The 13,682-nt window shown below is 33.2% G+C and overlaps 4 protein-coding genes and 1 non-coding gene across 5 annotated transcripts; 2 read left to right on the forward strand and 3 right to left on the reverse strand.

Moving 5' to 3' along the window:
• Positions 1-20: 20 nt before the first annotated feature.
• Positions 21-382, reverse strand: Tsp_02338a (conserved hypothetical protein; the record flags this gene model as incomplete). Its single annotated transcript, XM_003378092.1, has 2 exons — positions 371-382; positions 21-95 (listed from the first exon to the last, which is right to left on the reverse strand). Coding segments are annotated over exons 1-2 (87 nt in total), but the record flags the coding sequence as incomplete, so codon positions are not given.
• Positions 383-453: 71 nt separating this feature from the next.
• Tsp_02337 lies at positions 454-526 on the reverse strand. Its single transcript has one exon. It is a non-coding gene; the product is annotated as a tRNA-Phe (tRNA).
• A 1,753-nt stretch (positions 527-2,279) lies between these two features.
• Tsp_02336 (choline/ethanolamine kinase) lies at positions 2,280-6,039 on the forward strand. Its single transcript, XM_003378093.1, has 8 exons — positions 2,280-2,461; positions 2,532-2,751; positions 3,140-3,273; positions 3,568-3,684; positions 4,948-5,086; positions 5,389-5,470; positions 5,544-5,824; positions 5,899-6,039. Exons 1-8 carry the CDS (start codon positions 2,280-2,282, stop codon positions 6,037-6,039), a joined length of 1,296 nt encoding a protein of 431 aa, XP_003378141.1.
• Positions 6,040-7,174: 1,135 nt separating this feature from the next.
• Positions 7,175-10,804, reverse strand: Tsp_02335 (lysophospholipase family protein). Its single transcript, XM_003378094.1, has 11 exons — positions 10,599-10,804; positions 9,482-9,725; positions 9,132-9,226; positions 8,856-9,064; positions 8,702-8,796; positions 8,464-8,624; positions 8,309-8,407; positions 7,935-8,006; positions 7,645-7,797; positions 7,419-7,578; positions 7,175-7,351 (listed from the first exon to the last, which is right to left on the reverse strand). The coding sequence occupies exons 1-11, from the start codon at positions 10,802-10,804 to the stop codon at positions 7,175-7,177; spliced, it is 1,671 nt and encodes a 556-aa protein (XP_003378142.1).
• Positions 10,805-12,937: 2,133 nt separating this feature from the next.
• On the forward strand, positions 12,938-13,660 carry Tsp_02334 (hypothetical protein; the record flags this gene model as incomplete). The annotated part of the gene is made up of 1 exon (XM_003378095.1): positions 12,938-13,660. A coding segment is annotated over exon 1 (723 nt), but the record flags the coding sequence as incomplete, so codon positions are not given.
• Positions 13,661-13,682: the final 22 nt, after the last annotated feature.

Here is a 13,682-nt window from a genome sequence, read left to right on the forward strand (position 1 = left end):
GGAAAGTGCTGCAACTTCACCACCCGCAAAGAAAAGCAAGATGCAAGTGAAATTTGAAAATACTGTTGTTGGTCAGCAGTATTCTGGCAATGATTCTGAAAAATAATTTTGTTGATTATGTTTCATTTATTTATTTATTTATCATGTATATATGTATATAAATATAATTTATTCATTTGATATAATTTACATATGTATCAAAAACGTTTTGTAAATAATCGATGATGAAAATAAAATTTATAATTTTTCTGTTTGAATAGTTGGAAGAAAAACTTTAAAAACTGCAATCAATGTTGACTAATTTGAAGATATTTCTAAATGAATATTTATTTATTTATAATTTTACAATAATACACTTAAGTGTGCTCACGCTCAAATACATTTGTCAATTGGAAATAATTCACCGTGCAATGATCAAATTAATAAAAGAATATCAAGCGGGTTGTAAAATTTTGCCACGAGCCGGGATCGAACCAGCGACCTTTAGATCTTCAGTCTAACGCTCTCCCTGCTGAGCTATCGCGGCGAACGTTTTTTCTCAAATTTTGCTATAAGTGCAAAGCACAAGCTGCATTAATAATATTATTTACTTAAATTGTGTAAATTTTTTGTTCAATTTAAAAATTTGTCTGTAAAAACATACTTATCAACAGTTGAAGGGGAAATATAAAATTTCATTTAATACAGCATGTTTCAAATTTGAAATTTCTATTTCTCGATTTTGTTATGCATTCAACAATAAACAAGTAACACGCTTTTACGCTTTTGCAAGACAAAAAAAAAAGAAGCTGAAAAAAAACGATCAATGCCAATTAATTTTTTGAATATTCTCTTTGCTTGGACAACAAGTTTTTTGCCGTGTGAATTATAAAAAAAAGGACAAGGTTTTAATTCGATGAAAGAAAAAATTACAGAAGAATTGTAATTGATAATAGAAAATTATGCATCAATTTCGAGCGACATGAAACGATAAAACATTTAATGAACAGGTTTAGCGACGATGTCGTTTGATTTTTAACAACTGAAATTTGCCTACATTGGTGAAATTGTGAAAACGATAATTTCTATATCCAGACTGTCGTTGTCCCACTGGCCAACTTCAAAATTCAACTATACAACTTCTATCAAGGCACTTTTGCAAGAGTAGAAGAAGGGGAAGAAGCAGAAGCGGAACTAATATTGGAACAAAGCAGCAAACAACGCCCCAATCTACTGATAATTATCAATACAAATAGCACCGCCCACGCTTGATTATTTAATCAACACCAATATCAAACACACCTCTATTACAAATGACAACATTCTCACGAAATACGGTACGAATATTTTCAATTTGTTCAGCTTCATATATTCTCTTTTTTTATAATTTCATTTTATAAATGATCAAAAATAAATATTTTTTTTTATTCAATTAAATGAAAACTTTATTACGTCATTTCATCTCTTCTCATTATTCACCATATATATATATATATAGATACATAGATTCCTTTGTTTTCTATTTTAATCTTTAAACAGGTCTTCCATCTCTTTTTCGTAAATGAATTGAAATTTCAAAAAAATTTACAAGAAAAATTTTGTAATATTAATAATAATTATTATTATTATGAAACATACACGCATTTATTGACTGACATTTTTAAACTTATAAATATGCACGCCTTTTTTTAATATTAAACACTTGTGTTAAATTGTTGTTTTCAACTGCATTTTCTATTTCTTAGCTGTTTGCATGATTTCTTTTTCTAATACACAACATTGAATGTGTATTTCAATTAATTAAAATGAATCACACACTAGTTTTTTTTGTGTCAACTGAACATTTTACGTCAAATTACATGCGTGAAATATTTGTTTTTTTTCTACATTTTTGTTATTTCTCTCCTCTTCGCATTGAACATGTTGAATGTAAGAGTAAAATTCTTTATAATTTCAACAATCTGAATTGTCATTTTTTATTTTAATTCTGTTTTTAATTTTTTTAAATATGTATTATACTGTGATTCATAACAGTGTTAGTTTTTTTAATGAAAAACTGTAAACTGATACAACTTGTTAATATTTACTTTCATTATTGTATTCACAACTTGAAGCAAAATTAATATTATTTGTTATCTAGCAATTTTTATATTAGTTGTGTTTAATTAAACTTGATTGTCAATTTTGTATGAACCGTAGACGTCAGTCAGCGCTGGCAAACATCACTGGTGTTGCGTTCAGCGTTAGTTGTGACTTGCGATTTCATTGCATTCATGTTGCTTAAGCTCGACAATTTGAAAATGGAGAAAGGTACATGCAGAAGCTTTCGTGATTTGAAATCTGTTCTCAGCAAAGTTATCCTGAGCGGAACACCGGATTTACCACTCGCGGTTAAAGAAAGGGCGTTGTCACTTTGCGCATGTTTTCTCGGCGGTGCCTGGAAAGAAGTGCCTATTCAAAAATTTTCCATTCAACGAATGAGGTGCACAAATTTTGCCATTCTATTTGTTAAAATTTCTGTTTCTACTCTGCCGGTGTCGATTTGATTTCAGCGGTGGCTTGAGTAACGTTTTACTGTTATGCCAGCATGAGCTGGATGTTTATCCGGACAGTGCTGTGCCGTGCAAGATTTTATTACGAATTTACTTCAATCCTGAAACAGAGACGAACGTTGTCGAAGAAAGCGTCACATTTATGCTACTGTCGGAAAGACAACTTGGACCGAAATTGTACGGAATTTTTCCGGGCGGTCGTCTTGAAGAATACATTCCGGTATGCATTTCTTTCTTATTTATGAAATTTAATTATTATTATCGTCATATCAAGGAATAAACCCTGTCAATTAAGCCGAGTTTGATCATTTTCGTTGATCAAGCTGTGCCGATGACGAGGGAAATTATATGTGAACGCATGTTGCATCTTTTTTTATCATAATTTTTGTTTTATGAGAAGCATACTGCGTACAATTTTTGTAAACAAAATATTCAGAGTAGCATTTTTCTTCTTTACATCCGCAATGTAATTTTCAATGTTCCTGATTGATTGGTACGGTACGCATGCGGAGGTCACCACTGCATGCATCTGAGCACTTTATCATTTGATTGACCTTGATTTGATTGAATTATTTTTCACTAACCTTGCCCATCGATGCATTTTTCAGTCTCGCCCTCTTTCTGTATTGGAAGTTCGCCAGTCGCACTTTTCTAGACAAATTGCTGCGAAAATGGCACAATTTCACGCTCTCAGCGTTCCACTAAGCAAAGAGCCGACGTATCTTTTCGATGCACTGAAACGGTAATTTTTGGCTATGCATTTGGCTAATTTAAAATCAAAAGAGAAAAAGCATTTCTTTTTTATTTGTTTCACAAAAATGTGATTGTACAGTGTTACGGTTGTTTGTTAGCTTGAAAAGAGAGCAGAAAATTTTATTGCATCTAGTTTATCTTGTTATAAACGAAATTTTATTCGTAACTTTATTCGGAAAGAAAACTTTTACTATTGTTAAATGAATGGGGGATGATTTGTTGATTAGCATCAATTTTTTTTATGTTTGTGCAATTTTGCATTAATTAATTCGATTATTTCCAGGTGGATGCGTCAGTTGAAGAACAACGCGGATCGGTTTCCGGAATTTTTAGTTCGTTTCGACAACCAAGTAATTTCGCTGAACGAGGAAAGACTGTTGCAAGAGATCAACTTGATCAGGTAGGCTTTTCAATATTGAAGCGAAAGGCAGACATCCTACTTTCGCGTGATTCGTAAGTGTTCTCTTTGCTTGAATGGTGATTATTAAATTTTAAATATCATCCAAGCGATATCTGCACTTTATTTATGCACTGTTTTTATTTTTGTTATAACTTTTTGAAAGTTATCTTCATTCATCCTCTTGATTTATTCACATCGCACGTGATGGTTCAGCATTTGTTGTAAGATCCATTCATTCATCCATTCATTCACAGCCAGAAAAGTAGAGAGTGTGTATTATTCTTTTCTTTTTTTTACAATTTCACCATCACAATTTGGCTTGTTTGTCTCTATGAGGTGATGTAAAATGCTCGCAGTTAATTCAGTCAGTCAGTCTACTTGTGCTTTCTCCGGTTGCTTGGTAAAACAAAAAGCATGGTGGAAAATTGGAAGAAATGAACAAAGCTTGCTTTCAGATACCGTTGAACAATCGTCATCAACTTGTTGTCTCGTATTGTGTATCGTGGAAATGCGTTTGGAGACAGCGCCCATCAAAAAATTAATAAATATCTCGGCGATAAATAAGAGTAACTGAAAAAGAAGAAGATCCACCGTATGTGTGTGTGTGTGTGTATGTCTGTGTGTATTTGCCATTAAGCGAGCAGAATGTGCTGACATGTTAGGCTTTTTCTTCTAGATGATTTTTTTTATTTCTGAGGTTGATGTATTTTTTATAGTCTGATTAGAAAGGCGCTTCTTTATGTGTTCAGAAACTCTACACACATCGCTCTCTCTCTGTCTCTCTCTCTCTTACTGGCATTTTTCAATTCTGGTAAGCGGGACAGTGCCGGCGAGTAAGCTTGAGCAGCAGTTGTTTTATTATTATTTTGTTCAATTTAATCGAATTATTTCTAACCCCCGCTAGTTCAAGGTACGTGTCCATCTTGGGATATAATAGTTTGCCGAAGCTGATTGTATTGTATGTGAGAAAGCCAGTATCAAATATACAAAAACAAAACAAAACAAAAACTATCCAAAATATCTAAAGCTTCATTTTTGCTTTTCTTCGTTTTTGCCACGTGTCTGCGAGCACGTCAAATCAGATCACAGGCTGTGGTAGTGGACGGCGACAGTTGTGCTTGTTGTAATAAGCCAAGCCATTGCTTATTTCTGAGCGCGTGTGTGCTGCATGTGTGTGCGCATCGTCGGCCGGCGAACTGTGGACCACGTTTTGTATAATCGACCATTTGTATGATATTTGCATTTTTTTTCTCCTCTTTTCAGAGATTTCACCGACAATTGCAAATCGCCAGTCGTGTTTTGTCACAACGACATTCAAGAAGGTGGGAATTCATTTTCTTTCTTTTTCTCTTTGTACAATTTTACAATAAATTTGATAAACTCGAAACTGTCAACGCATCAAGTAAACAGTTTTCCAATAAGTAAAGCGTCTATTATCCAGTGCTTCACCAAATGCAAAGCGTCGAATATGCATTGACATTATTATTATTGTTATTATTTTATTTTTGAAAAAAAAATAAAAGTAATTCAAAATTAGTTTGTAAGAGGAAATTTTTTTGAAAAAAGTTCTGCACGGTAGATATCATCCTGCTTTTCATTTGAAGGTGTTAACATTCTTACAGTATGAACTTTACTTAATTATCATTTATTGTAATTTTTGATTTTGATTTTTCCATTTTCACTTAGGGAAATTTGATTTTTCAGGTAACATACTTCTTCCAAATGAATGTTCTTCTCACAAAGGTATCATGTTTATCGACTTTGAATATTCAAGTTATAATTATAGGTATGTATGCATATTTTTTCAGTCAGTCGAATGAACATGTTAATGAAACAAATGCTTGTGCAATGTTTTAGAGGATTCGATTTAGCCAATCACTTCTGCGAATGGATATTCGATTGTACTATTACCGAGCCCCCAGGCTTTGTTGTAGAACCGTCTCATTTTCCCACCGAAGCTGAACAGTTGCAATTTTTTTCTTCTTATTTGGAAGAATTGAAAAAGCCAGTCGACGCGGATGTTTTAGAATTTATGTTGCAAGAAGTATCCGGTTTCGTGCCTGTATCGCACTTGCTTTGGGGAGTTTGGGCATTATTGCAAAACATCGTTTCACCAATGCAAGCGGATTTCAACTTTATGGTGTGTTTTTCTGTTCTTATCCATACTCCCATATTAACTTATTCCCATATTAACAACGCTAACGTATATTCTAGGAGTATGCCAAAACTAGAATGTCCTTGTATTTTCATTTAAGGCCGACTTTGCTGCGTGCATTGCCGCAGTATCGTCATTTTCTAGCTGATCATACTGACATGCTAGAACTGGCACAGTCGCAGGCAGTGTTCACTCGATGATTCTCTTCACTGCACTAATCCTGGTAGGTTTTTCATCTTCTTTTTCAGAGTTTAAAACTTTTAGCCTGAATTCTATAAACCGTTCTGTAAATTTTCTTACTGTTCTAATTAATAAATGTAAGTGATCTCTGAAATTCCTCGACTCACTGTCATGAGAGATATCCAATTGGCATTTACAATTAATTCTTTGATGTGCCATCTGTTTGCTCGGTTTCACTTTCATTTCTGACGTTAAATTCATTTTTTGCTCGTTCACTCTTGTAAATTTGCACGAAAATGTATATACCTGTTTTTATCTGTTTTTTATTATTTTTTTATTTGAACACTTTCGTTTTTCTATCAGTTTTACTTTTCTGTGAGGCAAACTTGCATCGCCATTGAAGAAAATTGTAATAAAGTAGAAAACATTGCCATGGCCGACATTGGCAAGCAAATAAGCACGCATACATAATGCATACAAACACCCACACACACACACACACAAGTTGCTTTCAGTTGTACTGATAATTTTTGTCTGTATGTTTGTTTGATGACTACGTTTCATGCAAACTTATTTTCTGTCGATGAATTTTAGGAACGAATGATACAGTTGCACCGACAAAGTATTCGCACCGTTGTGATTTAAATTTAAAAAAAAACAATTTTCTTACAACTCAATCGTCTGCACTTCACAATGAGTTATCGATCTGTTTTGTATAGCAGGTTTGTCAACATGCATGGCTAACCAACCGATTTAACAAAAAATTCTTAAACTGAATTTTCATTATCTGTGTGCCTTTGTGCAATTATGCATCATCGTAATAATTTAGAAATTAAGATTTTTGATTATATTATCCGAAAGTGCATTCATTCATTCATTCATTGGAATGAAAAGAGAAAGACTGCGGTGAAATTGGAATTTAATTTTTCAAATTTTATCCACACACATTTTATACTTGTTAACGTGATATATTACTGTTGATCTATATATCTATATATATATATATATGTTCAGAAGTAAACCAGTACGGTAATTTAATTGTCACGTTTTATCGTTTTTTCTTTTTCCAACTGTGCATATTTTATTTACTGCTGTATTAAGAATAGTTTTTTTTTGTTTTATCTATTTTGAGAATAATAATTTTTCAATGAAAAGTTAAATAAATTTCCATTTGTGTGTAACTGGTGGAAAAGCGAACAAATCCGGGTGGCCGAAATGCGAAATTTTGTTCTGCCATTCGGTTTTTGACCACTGGAATGGTGGTTGCGTATCGTATGTGGGACCACTGATGGCGACAAATTGTAGCCGGAGAGCCATTTCGACGTTGGTTGCCTGTTGAAAAAAAGGGGCAAAAAATACTGCTCTTGTTTTATTTGGGGGAATTTCAAATTTCACTTACTTTCACATCCGTGCCTCCGTGACTTCGAAAACCAAGCGCTTTGAATGGGTAGATTCCATTTTTATCGTTCAGATCGTTGCGTGCAGAAATGGCATTTTCCGCACTGTACGGAGGTGTGCAGTTGCAAGCCGACAGCGGATCTTTTTTGAAATCGTTGTAACTGAACAAATGGGAAAACGGCGAAGCGTGCTAAAATTTTGGAAAAGCATCTCAAACGGTCTTTTACCGCATTAGTCGAAGCAGAGATTCCAAATCTACAACGTTGTGCCAGTCTCTTTTGAAAATCAACGCTCTTGGGTGCTTATCATAAGTAAACCAATCTCCGTACAGTTTTACCTCATCTGCGGTACCGGTGATGTTGAAAATGGTCGGGAAATAGCTAAACTTTGTAATGCGGTAACAATTGGGGTAAAGTAATGTTGTGATAATGGTAAAGAATTAACCAAAAATATTCAATTTTAAAAATTAAATGCTAATATTACAACCACTCTGAGTGACAACACTGACAAGTCTTACGGTATGTTGTAACTGGGCCAGTATCCTTGCGTATAAAGCACACTTGTCATATCTTTAGCTTCAAAATATCCACTGAAAACAAAGTATGAAAAAATGCGTTTCAGTTTATAATAATTTTTTTTGTAAAATGTTAAATAAATTATTCATCAGACACTATGCAAAAATGATTAACTGGCAATGGAAAAATCTTTTTTAAAGAACAATTTGTAAATTACGTTGAAATTATACTTATCATTAACTAGTAAATATAAAAAATAAATGAATTTTTCATATTGAAAATTGAATTCAAACAACAAAATGTATTATATATTAAAATATTCAGTCGAAACAAATGCAAGTTAATGAATTTATAATATATTAATTTTTGTACATACGGCATTTCTTCCATTACGTATAAAACATCCGTATACGAAAAGGTTTTCATATCGGAAGGAATATTATTGTAATCGACGATCATCCATTGATTAGTGTATCTGTAAAATACTTTTTTAATTTATTCAAAAGTATTAAAATTTTTGAGAATAATTACGTTCCAGAGTGAAGTTTGGAATATATCATTGTCCAGTGTTTGGCTGAATGAGCTAATCGATTGGCGACCATCACTCGAATCCAGCTAAGCACCGTCGACTTGGAGTCGATGTAATCATACGAACTTTTATTTCCATTTGAGAATGTGGTCTCTGTTACTGCCTGTAAAAAGATATTATTTTATTTTTTAGCATTGTGTATTTAAATTCAAATTTTGAGTTTTTTGAATATTTTTTTACAATTCCAGCAGTTGTGATGTAAAAATCATCTATTGACAACAATACACCGGGATAAGAGGACATGGATATGCCATAGCCTGGCACAAGCGAATAGCCTAGGAATTAATGATAAATAATTGAATAAAAGACAAAATTACATACATGTATAAATTACCTCGATTTAAATGATACGTGAATTTGTAAAGCTTCTGTATGCGTAGCATTGTTTGATAGCCGGTCCATGTGACGTGTGAGAAAAACAACTCTTGCTTTTCTGGAATCGGCACAATCAAAGCACTGCAACCGAATCGAAGCTTCGGCAAGTGTTCAGGGCGTTTCAGCTTTGCTTCGAGATCTGCCAAATCGCCGAACAATTGAAACAGCCTTCAGAATATATTTTCAACTTTAAATAGATTGTTTATAAATTAATTTGATACAAAAGTGAATGTACAGAAATCCAAAAGGACGAATATCTACATGAGGAGCGGTGATCGTTCCATAATATCCATCTTCTAAGCCAGCGAGTTGAATAAGCATCAGATTTACCTAAAAATTTGTATCTAAAGCAGGTGATAATTTCGGTTCATAGGAATTATGATAAACAAAGATGCCAAATTTTCAGCAAAAGATTACTTAAAAAAATGCTTATATATATGAAAATAATACCAGTATTTACATTATTTCAAAATAAAAGGAAAGTAGAAACAGATCTATTTATATATTAAAATAAACAGTTTAAGTTGCATGACTTCAAAACATTAGAAATCAAAGCACGAGAATATTGAAATGTGTTTACTTTACCTGCACCCAAAATGGATCTCCAGGATAAAGAGCAATTTGTCTGCGCATGAATTTCAAATTTTCATCCAAATATGCATAGAGCGCATCGCAGTACGGTCCCGCAGTGTAACAGTAGCCTGCGATGGTATTTTTCCAGTGTTTCAGAATGAGCGACTGAGTTAGCTTCCCTTCTAAAACTCCAGCTGCATATGCTTGTTGTTCATTGGATGCGTATTTCCTAGTTTCGATTTCCAAAAATGACCATCTAAAAATATTAATCCAATATTTTGCATTTATTTATTTGCCAATATTCTGACAGTTTGAAAATTCAATTTAAGAATTCAGAGGATTTTCAAATGCCCAGTGCTTTTATCCAGGAAGGTAATCAGTTGTAAAATTAAATACACTAACTTTGAAATATCAAAGCTTTTGTCAGTGGATTTTTAATACGTATTTAATCAATTTTGCTGATTATCAGTTGTGTTTTTAAGAATGATTGTGAAAAAATAAATAAAAATATTGTTGTATGCTTGAATAGCACACATACATCAAAGCAATTTGCAAAAAATAGTTTTGATTTAAAGCTTATGTGTTATGCTTTTAATTTCACAAAAAAATCAGCGTTAAAACAGCCACTCACAGATAAATAATATGTAGCTGCTGTTTGCTGAAAAAATATAATAATGAATTTCCTCATAAATTTAACAAAGATTTTATCTTCTTAACTATGTATAATGGTTGCTACTACGATCCGTTGTTTGTGATTGCTAGAAAAATTGAAAGCAGGAAGAGTATTTTGAAATTTACAGACTGAAGTTGTATAATAAATAAATTTATCCAAAAATTAAATTTAAAGAAGCATCACGTTCAACTGCAAACAACGATAAGTTTTTCTTACTTAACAAATGCTGATTTTGAACGATGAATAATATCATTAGAATATTTTATTTTTCAATTATCACGAATTCCCCTAAGGATATCAGTGGTAAATGAAGTAAACGAGATTTGAAGATAAATATTTTTTGTCGTGTTGTCAAGAATATGGACGTTAGTAGTGAAAAAAATGTTTTATAGAAGAACAGTAATAAACTCTTATTTAGGTGTATGTATGTTTTAATAATTTGAAATAGATGCTTACCCAACAGAATAAGTTGCTTCTTCAAAGCGAGCTCGAGCAACTTCATTTGAAAGAACCGTCTCAGGACATTTCGTATCAGTCAAGTAGAGATAATTCAAATCTGAACGCCAGCAAGCTCTCAATTCTTTCACCCTTTCGCAGTCCACTTTAGCATTGAGAGCTATGTGGAAAAAAATCAACACCAAGCCAACCCACGTTGCCACCATCGATGCAGATGACGAAGTGGAAGAATTTGACAATTTTCAGCTCGCCTTTTTTAAAACCTTTCCTCCCCACCCCCTTCCTTCTCTATTCTGTGGAAATCTATTCCATTATCAACAATCTGACAAACAATCGTCGACTGATAGCAACATTTGTCCAATCGCTTAACTCGCTATCATTCCCAAACACTGCTATCATTAATAAGCAGTACTGGCAATAATATATCAACTTTTGGAAATGATAATTTTTCTTCAAAAAACAGAGATGCCATTGTTAATATTTTCCTCTAAAATCTAATATACTTTATTTTTATCAACTGCAATTATAGAATATCATAATTGTGGAAATAATTTATCTGTTTGATGCAAAGAATTTTTATCATCACAGTGTTTTATTTATTATCTGCATTATTATTATCAGCAGTTGTCATGTATGTAACTTTAGTAAAATTGAACTAATGTCAATTGCAATGGCTAACCTGCAAAAAGCAGGCTGTTTGTTTGAACAAGATTTGCAGCATGTATAAAAATAGTCATGATGTAGCAGATTTAAAAGTAATTTCATTTTCCTGTATGTCTGGTGCTTGTTCGACGGCAGATTGCAGCTATTCTCCGTGTATACGCATTTCGCTGCAGTTTGTTCTATTCAACTCATAAGCATCACCCGGAATGAAGGTTGACCGTTGCGTCAAGCTTCGCAATGGCTGAATTAGGTGCACAGATTTTTAGTGTGTTTGCAGAGGACTAGTGGTTATTCAATATGTCTCAGTACTGCTGTTTTTTATTTTGGGATAAGGCTGAAACGTTATTTTGGGATATTTTTCAAAGAATATGCAGTTTTAATTGCTAGCGCAGTAAGAAGTTAGTTAATCAGTGAAATTCTTGTTTGTTGAATGCAATCAGCTTTCACTTTAGCAGAGAAATTGTTTTCTTCAGCGCGCGCTTTAGATTTCATTTTTGCCTGCTGTTGCTGTCAGTTTGGCCATCTCATTGCCTTAGATGTTCACTAATGATTTACTACTATGATGTACATGATTTTCACATGAAATCAATATGTATTTTTTGAATTACTATAATAGAGTTAATGAAAAAGTTAATTCAAAGCACATTTACGTGATAGAACATTTAAAATATGATGAATATTCCATATTCCATGTGAGATCAACTTTAAATTCAGTTTATTTCCTCTCATCATCCCGTGAGTCCTCACGTATTAGAATAATTCTGACACGAAACATGTTTTTTTCAAAGTAAAATTAGTTTATTCATTTCATATCAGAAATCCACTATTTCATAGTTGTCATATATAGCAAAGAAATTTGAGAAGCAGGCCCACTGTAAAAGGACTGAAAATTTTGTTCACAATATGGATCTGGCGGAGTTTCAGATGAAATACATCTATAGATGGTGTACTCTAAAAGAACGGGGCACCATTAAAGAAAGTTGCGTCACACGAAGACGCCAGCGTGGATTATCTATTTTTTGACTTGGCAGAAAAGTTACACTAATAAGTAACACAAAAAAACATATTATATAAATACATCTTGTTTGCAAATACTAATATGAAATAATTTTAATCAACATAAAATGCAAATTCAAAAAAATTGTTTGATAAACTCAATTTATTTAAAAAATATGAATACAGTATATTTCATAAGAAAACCTGAAAATCCACAGTATTGCAAGCTTCGTGCTTAATTTGGCTTTTTGAAATAAGGATCATTATTTCTCATAAACGAAACTTCTGCTGTATTACTTTTTAAATAAAGAAAGAAATACCGTGAACAGTTCGTGATCAGTTTTTTGCTTTCTGAAATACAAATAACAAGCACAACTTGTTGTCCAAATCTGTGAAAGATATTTTCAAAGCGTCGTGCCAGAGGAGGTGAGTGAGAGACTTTATTTTTCTTCAGTGTTGCTTATTAGCGACTAATAAATTTTTATTTGTTGGTGGAGAAGTATAAAAAAGAAATATAAACTATTGGCAAAATGCCAAAATTAATAGTCTCCTGAAACTGCTGCAAGGCAGTTTTGTAACAATTCAAGACGTTGCCTTATGTTTGCCTTATATTGTTGTCCATTTAGGTTGTTTTTATTTATTTGTCAGTTGTTGCTATTCTGTTCCATTTCAACTTCGGCATGGATCCAATATCCTGCCCTGGTTCCAATTTTCCGTATTTATGCGAAGCAATCCATGCGTTCATTTTGCGTAATAAGAACATGTCCAATGATCAGTGGCAGAAGTTTAGAATAAAGCTGTGGGATATGACAGATAAGGAAAGCACGGTTGATTGTGCAATTTTGAAAACACTGCAAATGAAATCCCTCTTCCAGCATGGAGTTTCTTATATCCGATACTTATTCACCATTGGCTTGCACGATGTATATACCGTCCAATATGCAGTGCTTGTTTTGGAACATTGTTATTTGAACAGTTTTGAACATTTCGACTTAGAGCTGGCCATTCAACTTATGAACCATGTCCTTTCCATGGATAAAAGCTTTCCAAAATTTTTCACGGAGCAGAAGGCGATCGTTTTATGTTTATGTGGAAATTTCAAAGAATGTTCATCCATGTGGTCCACAATTTCGAACCGTTCGATCGAATGTCGCGTGATTAGCATATTTTTCATTGCCGCCTGTCGATACGAAAAGGCCCGTTGGATTTGGTCTTTGGAAATAGAGGGTCCGTTCACTTTGAGCGCTTCATGTCACATGGAGATGTTGAAATATTTGAAAGTGGTGCTTCCGAAGAATGGCGAATTGGAAAGTTTGAAAGAATTGGACAGTTATGTGGAATTTTACGACCGAATCAGTGCTACCTTTCGACGATCTACGGTGGATATCAAAATTATTTTGCAGGTATATATTTCACTTAATTTGA

The sequence above is a fragment of the Trichinella spiralis genome (assembly GCF_000181795.1).
Source record: "Trichinella spiralis strain ISS 195 chromosome Unknown Scfld4, whole genome shotgun sequence".
NCBI classification, from domain to species: Eukaryota; Metazoa; Nematoda; class Enoplea; order Trichinellida; family Trichinellidae; genus Trichinella; species Trichinella spiralis.